The 20,266-nt window shown below is 40.5% G+C and overlaps 1 protein-coding gene across 1 annotated transcript in view; it reads left to right on the forward strand.

The window, feature by feature from the left end:
• The window catches only part of LOC311122017 (voltage-dependent calcium channel subunit alpha-2/delta-3-like), a gene marked incomplete at both ends in the record, with an annotated part of 100,024 nt that overhangs the window by 75,168 nt on the left and 4,590 nt on the right, over nt 1-20,266 (forward strand). Inside the window, 3 exons of the mRNA XM_084196445.1 lie at nt 2,511-2,563; nt 2,990-3,045; nt 4,881-4,995. Of these exons, the coding sequence (XP_084052571.1) occupies nt 2,511-2,563; nt 2,990-3,045; nt 4,881-4,995 (224 nt within the window). The remainder of the gene's footprint in view (nt 1-2,510; nt 2,564-2,989; nt 3,046-4,880; nt 4,996-20,266) is intronic.

Genomic DNA, 20,266 nt, shown 5'->3' on the forward strand with positions numbered 1-20,266 from the left:
TGTAGTTAGTGACATTATTTCTCATTATGTAGTTGGTGATATTATTTCTCAGTAAGTAGTTAGTGATGTTATTTCTCAGTATGTAGTTAGTAACATTATTTCTCAGTATTTAGTTAGACACATTATTTCTCAGTATGTTGTTAGTAGTATTATTTCTCAGTTTGTAGTTAGTGACATTATTTCTCAGTATGTAGTTAGTGATATTATTTCTCAGTATGTAGTTAGACACATTATTGCTCAGTATGTTATTAGGTACATTATCTCTCATTATGTAGTTAGTGACATTATTTCTCAGTATGTAGTTAGTAACATTATTTCTCAGTATGTAATTAGTGATATTATTTCTCAGTTTGTAGTTAGTGATATTATTTCTCAGTATATAGTTAAAGACATTATTTCTCAGTATGTAGTTAGAGACATTATTTCTCAGTATGTTGTTAGTAGTATTATTTCTCAGTATGTAGTAAGTGATATTATTTCTCAGTATGTAGTTAGTGATATTATTTCTCAGTATGTAGTTAGTAATATTTTTTCTTAGTATTTAGTTAGACATTATTTCTCAGTATGTAGTTAGTGGCATTATTTCTCAGTATGTAATTAGTGATATTATTTCTCAGTATGTAGTTAGATACATTATTTCTCAGTATGTAGTTAGAGACATTATTTCTCAGTGTGTAATTATAGACATTATTTCTCAGTATGTACTTAGAGACATGATTTCTCAGTATGTAGTTAGTGGCATTATTTCTCAGTATGTAGTTAGTAATATTATTTCTCAGTATGTAGTTAGTGACATTATTTCTCAGTATGTAGTTAATGACATTATTTATCAGTATGTAGTTAGTTATATTATTTCTCAGTATGTAGTTAGTGATATTATTTATCAGTATGAAGTTAATAACATTATTTCTCAGTTTTTAGTTAGTGACATTATTTCTCAGTATGTAGTTAGATACATTATTTCTCAGTATGTAGTTAGTAACATTATTTCTCAGTATGTAGTTAGAGACATTAATTCTCAGTATGTAATTAGAGACATTATTTCTCAGTATGTAGTTAGAGACATTATTTCTCAGTATGTAGTTAGTGATATTTTTTCTCAGTATGTAGTTAGTAACATTTCTTCTCAGTATGTAGTTTGTACATTTCTTCTCAGTATGTAGTTTGTACATTATTTCTCAGTATGTAATTAGAGACATTATTTCTCAGAGTGTAGTTAGTGACATTTCTTCTCAGTATGTAGTTAGTGACATTATTTCTCATTATGTAGTTGGTGATATTATTTCTCAGTAAGTAGTTAGTGATGTTATTTCTCAGTATGTAGTTAGTAACATTATTTCTCAGTATTTAGTTAGACACATTATTTCTCAGTATGTTGTTAGTAGTATTATTTCTCAGTTTGTAGTTAGTGACATTATTTCTCAGTATGTAGTTAGTGATATTATTTCTCAGTATGTAGTTAGACACATTATTGCTCAGTATGTTATTAGGTACATTATCTCTCATTATGTAGTTAGTGACATTATTTCTCAGTATGTAGTTAGTATAATTATTTCTCAGTATGTAGTTAGACACATTATTTCTCAGTATGTAGTTAGGTACATTATCTCTCATTATGTAGTTAGTGACATTATTTCTCAGTATGTAGTTAGTGATATTATTTCTCAGTATGTAGTTAGTGATATTATTTCTCAGTATGTAGTTAGTATAATTATTTCTCAGTATGTAGTTAGTGATATTATTTCTCAGTATGTAGTTAGTGATATTATCTCTCATTATGTAGTTAGTGACATTATATTTCAGTATGTAGTTAGTGATATTATTTCTCAGTATGTAGTAAGAGACATTATTTCTCAGTTTGTAGTTAGTGACATTATTTCTCAGTAAGTAGTTAGAGACATTATTTCTCCGTTTTTAGTTACGGACATTATTTCTCAGTATGTAGTTAGTGATATTATTTCTCAGTATGTAGTTAGTGACATTATTTCTCAGTATGTAGTTAGAGACATTATTTCACAGTATATAGTTAGTGATATTATTTCTCAGTATGTAGTTAGAGACATTATTTCTCAGTATGTAGTTAGTTATATTATTTCTCAGTATGTAGTTACAGACATTATTTCTCAGTATGTAATTAGTGATATTATTTCTCAGTATATAGTTAGTGACATTATTTCTCAGTATGTAGTTAGTGATATTATTTCTCAGTATGTAGTTACGGTCATTATTTCTCAGTATGTAGTTAGTGATATTATTTCTCAGTATGTAGTTAGTGACATTATTTCTCAGTATGTAGTTAGAGACATTATTTCTCAGTATGTAGTTAGAGACATTATTTCTCAGTATGTAGTTAGAGACATTATTTCTCAGTGTGTAGTTAGTGATATTATTTCTCAGTATGTAGTTAGTGACATTATTTCTCAGTATGTAGTTAGTGACATTATTTCTAAATATGTAGTTAGTGACATTATTTAAATGGTAACTGCTATTTTCCTCTCTTCTCTCTACAGCCCTACTTTGCCATCTTTGCCACAGTGAAGTGGCTCCTGACAGAACTTGTCATGTAAGCTGTGTGTGTGTGTGTGTGTGTGTGTGTGTGTACGCACATCCATTTGCGCGTATGTTTTCCTTCGTTCGTGGGTGTGCTCTAGGGCTGTGGTGACGTTAGCTCCGTTCATGAGCTGTAATGGCATCCTTATGTCGCCACTTAGCTGGGGCGATCCCACAGTGCGGTGGGGTCTCTGTGGTTGTGGAACCGTCCTGCTTCCTGGGTGGTCTGATGTCAGAGCAACAGAGCTCAAGCTCTTGGGTGATTGAGTTGTTGTAGGTGTTGTTGATTATAGGTTCTGTAGGTTTTATACAGGGCACATTGAAGGGTTTGACATTTAAAGTTGATATGTAGTAGATCTAAGTTGTGTGTTTGTGATTCTCTGAGATTGTGAGGATTGATGATGATGGTTCTATATATCTTTCTTCTCCTTGTCTTCAGTTTTATGGTGGAGTTTAACCTGTACAGCTGGTGGTACTCTGACCTCACAGCCAAAGGTAAGTCGGTAAAAGGGTCAGGTGTGTTTAGAGGCCAGCTGCTGGTTGGGTGAGCCTGTCACACTCAATTGTGATTGGATGTTGAAGACGTCGCTCACATTTTGTTCTATGTAGAAACCACAGCAGAGAGGTTAAGAGTGCAGGACATGAGCAAGACTATAACTGCTGCCCGCAAACCCCTCACTCACACACAAAACACACATCTCAGTCATGACCTCTCCACGATCCTCTCTCTTTCCACTCGTTCACCTCTTTCTTTCTCAGTCTCTTTCGCTCTGTCTCTGAGTCAGTGTGACCGCTGGAAAAACAGAATAAAACACTAATGGTCACAAACTCCTTACAGGACATTTAAAGGACAGCCAGGGCAGACTATGGAGCTACCTCAATTGACCCGCTGTGTCTGTGTGTCTGTGTGTCTGTGTGTCTGTGTGTGTGTGTGTGTGTGTATGTGTGTGTGTGCGCACATCTATTTGTGTGCATATCTGTGCATGTGTGCGTGCGTGCGTATCCGTACATGTGTGCGTGCATATCCGTGCATGCGTGAGCTTTATGATCTGTGAGGATGTGTATCATATTGGTGGCAGTAGGAAGCAATATCCGCTATGTAACCAGAGAGACAGGCTACATCCACACACACAGACAGGCCACTGCCAAGGTAGGAACTCTACGCTATACTCAATACTTTATGGGCTGTGTAAGCCTGATTCCCTGTCTGGCAGTTAAGTCCCTCAAACCAGCGTCAAATGAAGGCATTAGATGTTGCTACCTAGTGCCAAAACTAATAAGTACCTGACAGAAGAAGAGGAGAGAATGTGATCAACTGTTGTTAGAATGCATGCCTACTTTTGGACAACAGCGAATTAAGAAAAACATCATCATCAGAGAGAAAGAGAGAGAGAGAGAGAGAGAGAGAGACAGAGACAGAGACAGAGAGAGAGAGAGAGAGAGAGAGAGAGAGAGAGAGAGAGAGAGACAGAGAGACAGAGAGAGAGAGAGAGAGAGAGAGAGAGAGAGAGAGAGAGAGAGGGAGGGCTGCTGAAAATGCTGTCCAAGCACCCTTTCCTTATCCTGGGTAGAAACATGGTTTCTTGGTGTTGGACATGGAACAGAAGACACAATTTCACAGCTCGGTAACCGCAGCTCTTACAGCGGTACACTCCTATCGCTCACAAATGAGACTCAACCATCAGACACACACCAGATAGGCCCGTCCTACACCCGAACCAACCGGCAACGGAATCCATGCGCGTCCATGCACGTCCTCAAATTGAACTAATCCCAAGCATTCAGACGAACCCGACGCCATTAGGCCGCTGACACACACCAGCAATTAAAACCATCCAATAAACCTACTGTATGTTAATCCACACTCCTTCCTAATCAGCCTGTGACTATGTTTCTTTGTGCAGGAAAAGTGTTTGCAATAATGGTTTTTGATTCAACTAAGCTCATCGTTTTCTTATTGTATAGTCATTTAGTATGTATGTTTACTGTAGACGATGTCGTTTGCTTGTGCACTGAATTAATATAGTGTACTGTATAGTCAGAGGGCTTTTTCCCTAAATCAACTGCAGTACTACCACAAACCACTAAGTGGCAGCAGTGAAACATGAAATGAATTTAAAACACCACTCTATCAGATAAATTATGTAACTGGATGTATTCATTACAATATTCCCCTTTTCTGTGGTTTCACGATGTCTGTAAAAGGAGTGTGTGATGAACATATTTACAGCAGTTTAAAAAATAATGTTTTATTCTAATCACCAAATTAAACAGAAAACTTTCTGGCACACTGCTCTTCTCCTCTCTCCTCCTTTCCTCTCTCTCTCTAGCCCAGAGGGGTGATCGGACCATGTTGGTGCCATGTGATACTGAGTACCCAGCCTTCGTCTCAGAGAGAACCATTAAGGAGACCACTGGGAACATCGACTGTGAGGGATGCATCAAGTACGTTACAGTTTACACACACACACACACACACGCACACACACACACACACACACACACACACACACACACACACACACTGCCAATCAAATGCAGTCTGTGGTCCTTTATTTCCACTTTAGTTCTCTCTCTCTTCCACTGCTGTAAACTGTTCAAATGTACAGTTCATTGACATATAGCCAGACTCCAGTCACACATTTAATCACAAATTTGATGACTTGAGACTGGACTTGATATAAAATAAAATAACTTGAGACTTGACTTGGACTTGGAGCCTCAAGACTCTGGTCTCGACTTGGACTTGAGACTGATTACTTGAAAATATCTGGCCAGGTTTGTAATGTTGTGTCACTCATTTTGTGGCACAGTCTACATGGATTAATCTACATGCAGCCAGAGACAGTAGCAGCAGCATCGCCCCCTTGCAAAAAAGAACTGCAACAGATTGGCTAGTGAAACACACTCTGCACTCTGATTGGACCAGTAAATTGTCAGTCAACACAGGTGGATGTGCTAGCGAACAGATTGCTGATTAGCTGTATGCTACAGCTCTAGGATCAGGTGCAGCGCAAAGGACACAGTAGGGAGAGAGGATTGCCATAATAAATACATATGCAGCTCCAAAAATGGTTTGGTGATCAAGAATATGAACTGTTTACTTTGCAAGCTCACCAGCAATGGGGCAACAATTACTAGCATATGTCTACTGGTCTTTTGGTATGTAACAATTGCTTGATATTGATAATTGACTTATGAAAGTGCATTTGGAATTTGTTGTTAAAATCAAATATTACTGTGGCGAAGACGCACCATAGGTGCTGCTGTTTATTTGCAATCTCCAAACGTAAATATATATTCCATCTAATACTACAATAATTGCTAGCGTTTAATCATTCCATTACCTTACTGTTTATTGCAACAGGTAGACATTTCTGTTTCATGTTTGATAGGCCTACGATACATTTTCATTTTATAGCCAACCATTTCTTACCCTGCTCTGAGTGGGCGGGATGTTTATAGTGCACATGCACATTCGAAAGACTTGTGAGGTAGACGTTCTGTTTATTTAATTCAATGTATAGTTTCCTTTGTTCATATTTATGTCGGAGTTCCGTGTGTCTGTGTCCTATGTCCCTGTCATTTTTGTTGTGCGTAATAGGAGAGCACGCGCCTTAGTGTGCATAGAAATAGTCTACATGGTCTTCCCTCCACCCTTTGGAGTCATAAGAGAAAAGGATTGTTACATGTATGCATGGTGTTGGAATATCATTAATAATCATTAAGTCTGATTAAGAAGAATGTACAAATGTAACAATGGATGTGGGAATTGCCTTTTACATTGTAGAACCAGTTTATTGGATGTAATTGCCAATTGGGTAATTGTATGGTCCTGGGGGCCAAGTGCTTATTATGTAGGCCTACCTGTTTGAGCTCCTGTTAGACAGATTACATTTGGTTTCTCAGATAGGACAGGTTAAGCCTGATACAGAGTCTTTAGGGATTTTGCCCGTGTATATTTGTTAAATCTACTAGTATATTTTGTATGATATGGCGCTTTCACCATTGGATCACCAAGACCTGTAAATAAATCTGCACTCTGAGCACGTCAACCTGCCTTGCCTTCTGCTGATTTCATGCCCTTAAGACTGCTATTATATAGGCTAATAAAGATATGTTGTAGACTAAATAATGAAAAGGGCTGTCCTGTAGCCTCGATAAATAGACAAAGATTTGTAGTTGAACAAATTGTTGCATGTATAGATTTTTTTTTTTTTTACTTGACTTGAAAACTTGTGACTCAACTCGACTTGACTTTCTCTTAGAATGCACGACTTGGACTTGACCCTGAGTCTTGACCCGGGACTCGACTTGGGACTCAGACCTTGTGACTTGAGACTTACTTGTGACTCGAATAATAGTGACTTGGTCCCACCTCTGCATATAGCTAATTAAAACAGTTATCATTGTTATCCATACACACACTTATAGACATACATAGGCCTATATACACACACCTATAGACATACATAGGCCTATATACACACACTTATAGACATACATAGGCCTATATGCACACACTTACAGACATATATAGGCCTATATGCACACACTTATAGACATACATAGGCCTATATACACACACCTATAGACATACATAGGCCTATATACATACACCTATAGACATACATAGGCCTATATACACACACTTATAGACATACATAGGCCTATATGCACACACTTATAGACATACATAGGCCTATATACACACACCTATAGACATACATAGGCCTATATACACACACTTATAGACATACATAGGCCTATATACACACACTTATAGACATACATAGGCCTATATACACACACTTATAGACATATATAGGCCTATATGCACACACTTATAGACATACATAGGCCTATATACACACACTTATAGACATATATAGGCCTATATACACACACTTATAGACATACATAGGCCTATATACACACACTTATAGACATATATAGGCCTATATACACACACTTATAGACATACATAGGCCTATATGCACACACTTATAGACATACATAGGCCTATATGCACACACTTATAGACATACATAGGCCTATATACACACACTTACAGACATACATAGGCCTATATACACACACTTATAGACATACATAGGCCTATATACACACACATAGACATACATAGGCCTATATACACACACTTATAGACATATATAGGCCTATATACACACACTTATAGACATACATAGGCCTATATACACACACTTATAGACATACATAGGCCTATATACACACACTTACAGACATACATAGGCCTATATACACACACTTATAGACATACATAGGCCTATATGCACACACTTATAGACATACATAGGCCTATATACACACACTTATAGACATACATAGGCCTATATACACACACTTACAGACATACATAGGCCTATATACACACACTTATAGACATACATAGGCCTATATGCACACACTTATAGACATACATAGGCCTATATACACACACTTACAGACATACATAGGCCTATATACACACACTTATAGACATACATAGGCCTATATACACACACTTATAGACATACATAGGCCTATATGCACACACTTATAGACATACATAGGCCTATATGCACACACTTACAGACATACATAGGCCTATATACACACACTTATAGACATACATAGGCCTATATACACACACTTATAGACATATATAGGCCTATATGCACACATGCCCACGTATATTCACACGTTTATACACACACTCTCTCAAACACTGTTTAAAACGTGAGCACAACACAAGCCGAGGGAGAGAGGAGTGGAAAAAAAGAAAAAAGCTTCCTTTAAAAATGGGAAAGTTAGTGTGGTCCCCATTAACAATTTGGGCTTTTCTGTCAGGCAATTGTGGGGTGTTCTCTGGATCACTCCGATGGGCCCTTCATTGCTCCCAGCTGTGGAGCTGCCAAGGAAACTTAGAAGTGTCTGTGTGTCTGTGTGTCTGTGTGTCTGTGTGTGTGTGTGTGTGTGTGTGTGTGTATGTGTGTGTGTGCCTGCGATGTGTGTGTGTGTTCTCTTTGGCTCTCAGGGTCAGGAGGGTAACCACAGCCCTGGGTGCCAGGATTAAATGCGGGTCGGGATGCAGTCAGACACACACACCCACACACACACACACACACACACACACACACACACACACACACACACACATGCTTACACACACCTGCAGGATAGCTGTCACAAGGTATAGCCTGACTAATATTCAAACAGAAGAGAAGTCACCCAGGCAACGAACCCTAAAGCTAATCATACGCCACACAGATCCACACGAGCCCCAGTGATTGGCTGATCCCAGAGGGCCCAGGCATTTGAACATTTACAGCCAATGGATGAGTTGTGTCAGGCCTATATTTGAATAAATATGAATAAATCAAAAGCGATGGGTTGAACTCTGAACCCTATCTGAGAAACGGCGATTAATATAATCTTATTACATTTATCAGGGACAGGATCGGAAACACACCCCCACACACACACGTGCGCACACACAGACACAAACACACACACACACACACACACACACATTAAACATCTGATGCTGCTTTGAGAAGAGCAAATTGCTGTCAGTAGATTAATAGATGAAAGCAGTTTGAGTTGAGCAGGCAGAACTCTGAGTCTAACCCAACTAGTCGGTTTCCTATAAATCCTTTTTAAAGCACAATGAATTTGACAAAGTGAAATGGAGTTTTTATTTCGGTTATATGGAATTTTATAGCTTATATTAGAAAATAGAGGATATTGGTGATAAACGTCTGGTTTATGTTAGTGGCTGACTGAGAGATTTTCTCTTATTTTCATTGGAACACGTGTGTGTTTTAGCCTGTAGGAAATATATTCTCACAGCTCCACTGCTCTCCTCTATTGAACAACTCTTCAGTGTTTATTTAGTGAACTTTTAGTTTGTTACTTAAGAGCGGATTTGTGTACAGTCTGTGTGTGTGTGTACAGTATATGTGTTGTCTGTCTCTCTCTCTTTCTCTCTGTGTGTGTGTGTGTGTGTGTGTGTGTGTGTGTGTGTGTGTGCGTGTGTGTGTGCATGCGTGTGTGTGTGCAGTATATGTGTTGTCTGTCTCTGTGTGTGTGTGTGTGTGTGTGTGTGTGTGTGTGTGTGTGTGTGTGTGTGTGTTATATGAAGCAGCTATCATCCACCTGCACTCAGTTTATGAAAGAGGAGATAAAGTGCTGATGGATGATTTAGGCTTCATTCCTGAAGTGAATAGTTTTATAGCAGAGATACCAGGCATCTATTAGCCACAATACACAGGACCATATATTGTCATCTTCAACTAACTCTTAAAAAGTGAAGTGTAAGTACATTCTGGTGTAGTCCATTTAAAACACAAGACGTGAGGTCATGTGTTGAAGATTCTCTCTGGTGGCTGTCTGTGAACTGTACATTGTTAGTCGACATTAATGTGTATGTTATCAAGTGCACTAATGTACACATAGTCCATAGTAGACAGGGTCCGTATTTTATAAATCTTTACATTGACATTTTAGTTGTTTAGCAGATGCTCTTATCCAGAGCGACTTACAATTAGTGCATTCATCTTAGGATAGCTAGATAAATAAAGTGGTTATCAGTGCTAGTCATTGCTAGTAGGGGTTACAGTATCAAGCGGGTACATATCATTCATACATAACCAAGAGGACACTAACAGCGAGAGGTATTTGATAGAGAAGTCATGTTCCTCTTTATACTGTATGGCTAAGGGGTTAGAGCCATGAGACAGAACTACTTATTGCTGCTCTGACACTTTTCTCCTCTGACTCCAGCGCTGTGTGTTTGTGTGTGTCAGAAACACACTGTTCTGTGTGTGAGTGTGTGTCAGAAACACACTGTTCTGTGTGTGAGTGTGTGTACATACATACAGTGGGGTCTGAAAGTATTGACACCCTTGATAAAGATGAGCAAAAATGACTGTATAAAATATATAATTCAAATGCTGAGCTATATTGTATGCTAAAAAAAAAAGGGAGATTTTGTAACCTGTTAAATTCTGAGCGGTTGTTTTGGACCCGGTACCTGGTCCTCGGAGCTTAAGTTGTACCCACTCAGTCAATTTCGGTCAGAAAATAGAAAGTGATATATCATTCGAAAGCTACAGCACTTGTCTTTTTACTGCTGGCGATGTCATTTTTACAGGATAACTTAAAAGCCCTGATCGCTAGGGTCATTTTAAGATGTCAGGCTTGAAAATCCGTTCCGCCATTTTCGCACATATCAAACCAGACGCATCTGCTTTGAAGTGGCCAAGTCACGTCGTGATCTTCTGCTGTGATCTAGTGGACGATCTGGAAATCATACATGAGATCAGTTTACATCAGTGGTTAAGACTTCAGCTGTCTCCTCATATGTACATTCCTGTATGACAAAAAATGAAGGCATGGCACTTTGCACAAGCCCTGCACTTTTAAATGGTCTGTGTTCCTATGGGAATTTATGCATGTGGGGGACAATAATGGGGGCAATAATGACATTAAAATGATTTTAGAGCTTTTTAATGGAAATTCCAAAGCCCAAAATAGTGAACATTCAATTGCCAAAACATTGAAAATATTCCATTGTCTCTGTCAGGTCCACATTGGATAGACATCAATAGAAACATAGGAAATTACTATGAAATAATACAATATTTCAGTTGTGTATATTTCTTAGTATTTGTGACTCGTTTCAGGAAACTAGGCATATGTCGCGGGTCACAACTTCACAGGAGAGACATTTGAACTTAAACCTTTTTTTTTATTATCAAAATGTGTTTTTTGGCAGAAATGCCTTCTGGAACATGTGAGCTTTCATGTGCCTTAATAACAAACTTGTATGCCAATCTGTAAATATGAATACAATTGTTAAATTTCTAGCATAGTTGGTTAAGCCACAGAAAAAGACAGCAACCTTCCCACTAGCCATGATTGGCTGAGATAATGTGTGGGCTGGACATGCCGAGAGAGGAGTTCGGATTGGTCTGCCATGTACAGTGAGGGAAAAAAGTATTTGATCCCCTGCTGATTTTGTACATTTGCCCACTGACAAAAAAATTATCAGTCTATAATTTTAATGGTAGGTTTATTTGAACAGTGAGAGACAGAATAACAACAAAAAAATCCAGAAAAACGCATGTCAAAAATGTTATAAATTGATTTGCATTTTAATGAGGGAAATAAGTATTTGACCCCCTCTCAATCAGAAAGATTTCTGGCTCCCAGGTGTCTTTTATACAGGTAACGAGCTGAGATTAGGAGCACACTCTTAAAGGGAGTGCTCCTAATCTCAGTTTGTTACCTGTATGAAAGACACCTGTCCACAGAAGCAATCAATCAATCAGATTCCAAACTCTCCACCATGGCCAAGACCAAAGAGCTCTCCAAGGATGTCAGGGACAAGATTGTAGACCTACACAAGGCTGGAATGGGCTATAAGACCATCGGCAAGCAGCTTGGTGAGAAGGTGACAACAGTTGGTGCGATTATTCGCAAATGGAAGAAACACAAAATAACTGTCAATCTCCCTCGGCCTGGGGCTCCATGCAAGATCTCACCTCGTGGAGTTGCAATGATCATGAGAACGATGAGCAATCAGCCCAGAACTACACGGGAGGATCTTGTCAATGATCTCAAGGCAGCTGGGACCATAGTCACCAAGAAAACAATTGGTAACACACTACGCCGTGAAGGACTGAAATCCTGCAGCGCCCGCAAGGTCCCCCTGCTCAAGAAAGCACATATACAGGGCCGTCTGAAGTTTGCCAATTAACATCTGAATGATTCATCTGAGAACTGGGTGAAAGTGTTGTGGTCAGATGAGACCAAAATCAAGCTCTTTGGCATCAACTCAACTCACCGTGTTTGGAGGAGGAGGAATGCTGCCTATGACCCCAAGAACACCATCCCCACCGTCAAACATGGAGGTGGAAACATTATGCTTTGGGGGTGTTTTTCTGCTAAGGGGACAAGACAACTTCACCGCATCAAAGGGATGATGGACGGGGCCATGTACCGTCAAATCTTGGGTGAGAACCTCCTTCCCTCAGCCAGGGCATTGAAAATGGGTCGTGGATGGGTATTCCAGCATGACAATGACCCAAAACACACGGCCAAGGCAACAAAGGAGTGGCTCCAGAAGAAGCACATTAAGGTCCTGGAGTGGCCTAGCCAGTCTCCAGACCTTAATCCCATAGCAAATCTGTGGAGGGAGCTGAAGGTTTGAGTTGCCAAACGTCAGCCTCGAAACCTTAATGACTTGGAGAAGATCTGCAAAGAGGAGTGGGACAAAATCCCTCCTGAGATGTGTGCAAACCTGGTGGCCAACTACAAGAAACGTCTGACCTCTGTGATTGCCAACAAGGGTTTTGCCACCAAGTACTAAGTCATGTTTTGCAGAGGGGTCAAATACTTATTTCCCTTATTAAAATGCAAATCAATTTATAACATTTTTGACATGCGTTTTTCTGGATTTTTTTGTTGTTATTCTGTCTCTCACTGTTCAAATAAACCTACCATTAAAATTATAGACTGATAATTTCTTTGTCAGTGGGCAAACGTACAAAATCAGTAGGGGATCAAATACTTTTTTCCCTCACTTTAGAAGGCATCTGTCTATTTATGCTGGTCAGTATGTGTAGGTAATCCTGTCTAATGCTGCTTTTTTTAAATGTATCGTGTAGTGGAGCCGCATAAGTGTTACTCTCCACTTTCTGGAGTATCGAGTTTTAAAATCAGTGGAATTAGAGTATGATAGCTATAGAGATGGAGAAAAAAGCTGTCTCCGGATTACATCTTCAAACTAAGGGCAACCATGGCATCTGTGACAGGGAGACACGTCCATCCATGCATGATGTATATGGGTAAGATAGTCTAGCTAGCTACATTTTCAGATATTACACGTTTCTAATTTTGACAGAAAGTGGTTTCATTTCAAGTTAAAATGTACTGTTAGCTAGCTAGCTAACGTTAGCTGGCTGGCTCGCTAGCTAACATTACGTGACATGTATGATCTTACACTTTGTTTACCTAGCTAGGTTCATTGTTTACCTAGCTAGCTAGTTACATGTCTTAACAAAAGACTCCACTATGCAAGTAACTATTTCGGGTGCATTCATAAATTCAGTCTGAGTATGCCAGAGCGCAGAATAACTGATGAATTTGCGAACACACAACACCCATTGAATATGGTAGGCTGGACAATAGAACTAGTCAAAATTCACCAAGGCTGAAAAACGGCCAAAGAACGTTGGCTGAGCTGGAATACTAGAGCGAGGCCATAGGAAATGAATTTAAACAAACCTTTGCAGAGCCTCTTCTGACTGGAGTGATGTTTAGAATTCCATTCCCCTAAATGGCACAAAAAATGTATCCCTTCTTATTTTACCACTACAATCTGTTCTTTGGACAAAACTGGAAAAAAACAACTTGTGTAGAAAGTAAACATCCGCAACTCGATGGTGTCAACTGTGCTTATGTCTGCGTAATGAGGAAGTAGGGAAAAAATTAAAACTTCTGACTATTTCTGGTCTAGTGATCGATGACAACCGAGCTTGCTGCCCAGACTTACACTACCGGTCAAAAGTTTTTATTTTTTTCTTAATTTTTACTATTTTCTACATTGTAGAATAATAGTGAAGACATCAGAACTATGAAATAACACATATGGAATCATGTAGTAACCAAAAATATATATTTTATATTTGAGATTCTTCAATTAGCCACCCTTTGCCTTGATGACAGCTTTGCACACTCTTGGCATTCTCTCAACCAGCTTCATGAGGTAGTCACCTGGAATGCATTTCAATTAACAGGTGTGCCTTCTTAAAAGTTAATTTCTGGAAATATTTCCCTTCTTAATGCGTTTGAGCCAATCAGTTGTGTTTTGACAAGGTGGTGGGGGGGGGGGGGGGGGGCCTCATGGTGAAATCCCTGAATGGTTTCCTTCCTTTCCGGCAACTGAGTTAGGAAGGATACCTGTATCTTTGTAGTGACTGGGTGTATAAATACACCATCCAAAGTGTAATTATTAACTTCACCATTCTCAAGGGGATATTCAACATCTGCTTTTCTATTTTTACCCATCTACCAATAGGTGCCCTTCTTTGCGGGCGAATTGGAAAACCTCCCTAGTCTTTGTTGTTGAATCTGTGTTTGAAATTCAGTGCTCGACTGAGGGACCTTACAGATATTTGAATGTGTGGGGTACAGAGATGAGGTAGTCATTCAAAAATCATGTGAAATACTATTATTGCACACAGAGTAAATCAATGCAACTTATTATGTGAGTTGTTAAGCAAATTTCTACTCCGGAACTTATTTAGGCTTGCCATAACAAAGGGGTTGAATACTTATTGACTCAAGACATTTCAGCTTTTCATTTTTTATTAATTTGTAAGCATGTCTAAAAACATAATTCCACTTTGACATTATGGGGTATTGTGTGTAGACCAGTGACACAAAATCTAAATTTAATCCATTTTAAATTCAGGCTGTAACGCAACAAAATGTGGAAAAAGTCAAGGGATGTGAATATTTTCTGAAGGAACTGTATATACAGTGGGGAGAACAAGTATTTGATACACTGCCGATTTTGCAGGTTTTCCTACTTACAAAGCATGTAGAGGTCTGTAATCCAGAAAATCATATTGTATGATTTTTAAGTAATTAATTTGCATTTTATTGCATGACATAAGTATTTGATCACCTACCAACCAGTAAGAATTCCGGCTCTCACAGACCTGTTAGTTTTTCTTTAAGAAGCCCTCCTGTTCTCCACTTATTACCTGTATTAACTGCACCTGTTTGAACTCATTACCTGTATAAAAGACACCTGTCCACACACTCAATCAAACAGACTCCAACCTCTCCACAATGGCCAAGACCAGAGAGCTGTGTAAGGACATCAGGGATAAAATTGTAGACCTGCACAAGGCTGGGATGGGCTACAGGACAATAGACAAGCAGCTTGGTGAGAAGGCAACAACTGTTGGCGCAATTATTAGAAAATGGAAGAAGTTCAAAATGACGGTCAATCACCCTTGGTCTGGGGCTCCATGCAAGAGCTCACCTCGTGGGGCATCAATGATCATGAGGAAGATGAGGAATCAGCCCAGAACTACACGGCAGGACCTGGTCAATGACCTGAAGAGAGCTGGGACCACAGTCTCAAAGAAAACCATTAGTAACACACTACACCGTCATGGATTAAAATCCTGCAGCGCACGCAAGGTCCCCCTGCTCAAGCCAGCGCATGTCCAGGCCCGTCTGAAGTTTGCCAATGACCATCTGGTTGATCCAGAGGAGGAATGGGAGAAGGTCATGTGGTCTGATGAGACAAAAATAGAGCTTTTTGGTCTAAACTCCACTCGCTGTGTTTGGAGGAAGAAGAAGGATGAGTACAACCCCAAGAACACCATCCCAACCGTGAAGCATGGAGGTGGAAACATAATTCTTTGTGGATGCTTTTCTGCAAAGGGGACAGGACGACTGCACCGTATTGAGGGGAGGATGGATGGGGCCATGTATCGCGAGATCTTGGCCAACAACCTCCTTCCCTCAGTAAGAGCATTGAAGATGGGTCGTGGCTGGGTCTTCCAGCATAATAATAATAATAATATGCCATTTAGCGGACGCTTTTATCCAAAGCAACTTACAGTCATGCGTGCATACATTTTTGTGTATGGGTGGTCCCGGGGATCGAACCCACTACCTTGGCGTTACAAGCGCCGTGCTCTACCAGCTGAGCTACAGAGGACCGCATGACAACGACCCAAAACACACAGCCAGGGCAACTAAGGAGTGGCTCCGTAAGAAGCATCTCAAGGTCCTGGAGTGGCCTAGCCAGTCTCCAGACCTGAACCCAATAGAAAATCTTTGGAGGGAGCTGAAAGTCTGTATTGCCCAGCGACAGCCCCGAAACCTGAAGGATCTGGAGAAGATCTGTATGGATGAGTGGGCCAAAATCCCTGCTGCAGTGTGTGCAAACCTGGTCAAGACCCACAGTAAACGTATGATCTCTGTAATTGCAAACAAAGGTTTTTGTACCAAATATTAAGTTCTGCTTTTCTGATGTTTCAAATACTTATGTCATGCAATAAAATGCAAATTAATTACTTAAAAATCATGATTTTCTGGATTTTTGTTTTAGATTCCGTCTCTCACAGTTGAAGTGTACCTAAGATAAAAATTACAGACCTCTACATGCTTTGTAAGTAGGAAAACCTGCAAAATCAGCAGTGTATCAAATACTTGTTCTCCCCACTGTACATTGACTTTTTCTACATTTTGTTACGTTACAGCCTTATTCAAAAATGTATTTTTTTTATCCTCATCAATATACACACAGTATCCCATAATGACAAAGCAAAAACAGGTTTTCAGATATTTTTGTTAATTTATAAAAATAAAAACTGAAATATCACATTTACATAAGTATTCAGTACTTTGTTGAAGCACCTTTGGCAGCGCTTACAGCATCAAGTATTCTTGGGTATGACGCTACAAGCTTGGCACACCTGTATTTGGGGAGTTTCTCCCATTTTTCTCTGCAGATCCTCTCAAGCTCTGTCAAGTTGGATGGGGAGCGTTGCTGCACAGCTATTTTCAGGTCTCTCCAGAAATGTTAGATCAGGTTCAAGTCTGGGCTCTGGCTGGGACACTCAAGCACATTCAGAGACTTGTCCCAAAGCCACTCCTGCATTGGCTTAGCTGTGTGCTTAGGGTCTTTGTCCTGTTGGAAGGTGAACCTTCACCCCAGTCTGGGGTCCTGAGCGCACTGGAGCAGGTTTTCATCAAGGACCTCGCTATACTTTGCTCCATTAATCTTTGCCTCAATCCTGAATAGTCTCCCAGTCCCTGCCGCTGAAAAACATCCCCACCGCATGATGCTACCGCCACCATGCTTCACCGTAGGGATGGTGCAAGGTTTCCTCCAGACGTGACACTTGGCATTCAGGCCAAAGAGTTCAATCATGGTTTCATCAGACCAGAGAATCTTGTTTCTCATGGTCTGAGAGTCTTTAGGTGCCTTTTGGCAAACTCCAAGCGGGCTGTCATGTGAGTTTTACTGAGGAGTGGCTTCCGTCTGGACACTCTACCATAAAGGCCTGATTGGTGGAGTGCTGCAGAAATGGTTGTCCTTCTGGAAGGTTCTCCCATCTCCACAGAGGAACTCTAGAGCGCTGTCAGAGTGACCATCGGGTTCTTGGTCACCTCCCTGACCAAGGCCCTTATCCCCCGATTGCTCAGTTTGGCCGGGCGGCCAGCTCTAGGAAGAGTCTTGGTGTTTCCAAACTTCTTCCATTTAAGATTGATGGAGGCCACTGTGTTCTTGGGGACCTTCAATTCTGCAGACACTTCCCCAGATCTGTGCCTTGACACAATCCTGTCTCGGAGCACTACGGACAATTCCTTCGACCTCATGGATTGGTATTTGCTCTGACATGCCCTGTCAACTGTGGGACCTTATATACAGGGGTGCACGTAACTTTTTCAGTGAGTTACTCAGGTGAGTACCAGCAGATGGTGTCTGGTACTCACCACATATGTAGCGTGGTCTTAATAAGTGCAGTCTTCCTCACTGTCCTCCTCAGTGCCGCCACCACTGTCCCCTGCTTCAGCTTCCTGCATGGTAGATGATGAAGATGCTGCAGATGCACCTCCCTGTCCTTGGTTGAGCCTCCGATTAGCTGTCTCCATCCACAGGTCAACAGCAGGCTTTGGGTCAAATGTCTCTATGGTCTGCTTTGACAGGTGAATGTGCATCAGGGCTGAGAGACGAGCATGTGACAGAGGAGATCTGTACTTGGTTTTTATTATGTTGAGATGTGAGAATCCCCTCTCACAAGCTGCACTGCTTAAAGGCAGTGTAAGAGACAGCTTAACCACCTTGTTGATGTTGGAGTAAGCATCTGGGTTACTTGTATTTACTATTTGGACCAAGTCATACACAGAAGAGGCTCCCAGGCGTTTTCCTGCCTGCTTTAAGCACATCCATTCTGTCACAGTGGTATCTTTGTCAAGTTGCAATGTGGCCTCATATTTCTTGAGAATGCTGCAAACGGTTGTGTTTCCAAAACTGTGGAGGTCTTGCATCTCCTGAGGCCATGTTGAAGGATGAAATACTAAGAAATGATCACATGACTTGAGGGAGTCATATCTGATTTCAAACTCTTCAATTAACCCCCTGAGTAAGTATGTCTTGTCTCTGTCAGCATCAGCATCAGCATCAGCATTGGAAACAGTGTGTGCCCTGTGGCTTTCACCATCAAGCAGAAGTGTGAACTGTCCAATGGCCACCATGAGTTCATCCTTACATTCTCCAATGGTCAGCTTTTCCTTCTGAAACCTAATGGATGTGGTCTTCAAAATGTTGCAAATGTCAAGCATGTTTGACAGAAAGCACTGAAAACGCTCTGTGCAGATATGCTGCAAGTCACTGTTATCACTCGTAACCAGTTGCATTTTAATGGCTGGCAATAGTCTTGATATTTTTAACAGTGTTTCATGCCTCCATACAGACCATCTGATATTATGAAACTTACCCAGTTTCACAAAGGAGATCCCATTTTCTTCACAAAGTGCAGCAGTTTTTTGCTCCACCTTTTTGTAAATAAAACTGCAGCAGCTTGACCACAGAGCGATTAAATGTCTCACAGTAAGGAACGTTGCGATCAGCTGATTTCGCGCAATTCTCCAGTGTGTGTGCGGTGCACAGAATGTGCACAAGGGAGTCTCCAACCGCAGCAAGTTGCCGGAGTTTTGGCACAACGCCGTTGTAGATACCTACGTTGACAGCAGCCCCGTCTGTGCACACAGCGACCAACTTTGTTGTCCAGTCATCCAAGCCTGTGTCCTGGAAAAGTCTCACAAGTCCGTCTGTTATGGCCTGCGCGGTTCGGTCAGCACCCAATTCAATCAGTCCAATAAAGTCCGAAGTAAACTCTCCGTTGCTGGACACAGACACCATGTAAACGATTTCCTGCTCAGTTTTTGTGATGTCCTCAGATCCATCAAAAAGCAGCCCCCAAAATTCAGCAGACTGCAACTTGGCTCGTAACTCCCCGCTGATGGTGTGAGCGATGCTCTGCATGATCCGTGTGCCCCCTTCACGTGAATGATATGCACCTCCAACATTTACTCCTAGCCGCTTCAGTAAAGGAACATCCTCAGAATAGGAGGACATGGGACGTGCGTGTTTAGCTTTATGAAAGGCGAGGAGAAAAATATTAAACAGAGCTTGCCGCTGTTCTTCATTCAGCGACTGGACATTTCTTATCGGCTAGCTTGTTTAGCAATGGCTTGCGCCACATTCGTGTGCTCCTTGCTCTTTTCATGTTTGTCAAATAAAGGATGGTTGAAATTCTTTGAGCCTTTATAAAATGCACCTGTTTTGTCTGCTAGATGTGGATTTGAGAGGAAAATATTGCACCACATTTCAGTGCGCTCATCGTTAGCTTCAAGCCACTGAACATCTTGGAGCCACTTTTCCGAAAAAAGTAATTATTCGGCTCTGGCTCCAGTTGGCGTTTCTTTGTAGGTGGCGAAACGCCAAAGAAGCTGCTTAATGTCTGTTGCTTTTTGGACATCCCTGACAGTAGTTGACAAGCAACATGTCATGTGTAAGGTTAGATGAGAAGATCGGTCAAGTACGCAAAGGCGCGTAGTAACACAAGTGGCATTACGCATTCCTGATTTTTGTCGC

Source organism: Coregonus lavaretus, assembly GCF_964263955.1.
Source record: "Coregonus lavaretus genome assembly, contig: HAP1_SCAFFOLD_822, whole genome shotgun sequence".
Classification (NCBI taxonomy): Eukaryota; Metazoa; Chordata; class Actinopteri; order Salmoniformes; family Salmonidae; genus Coregonus; species Coregonus lavaretus.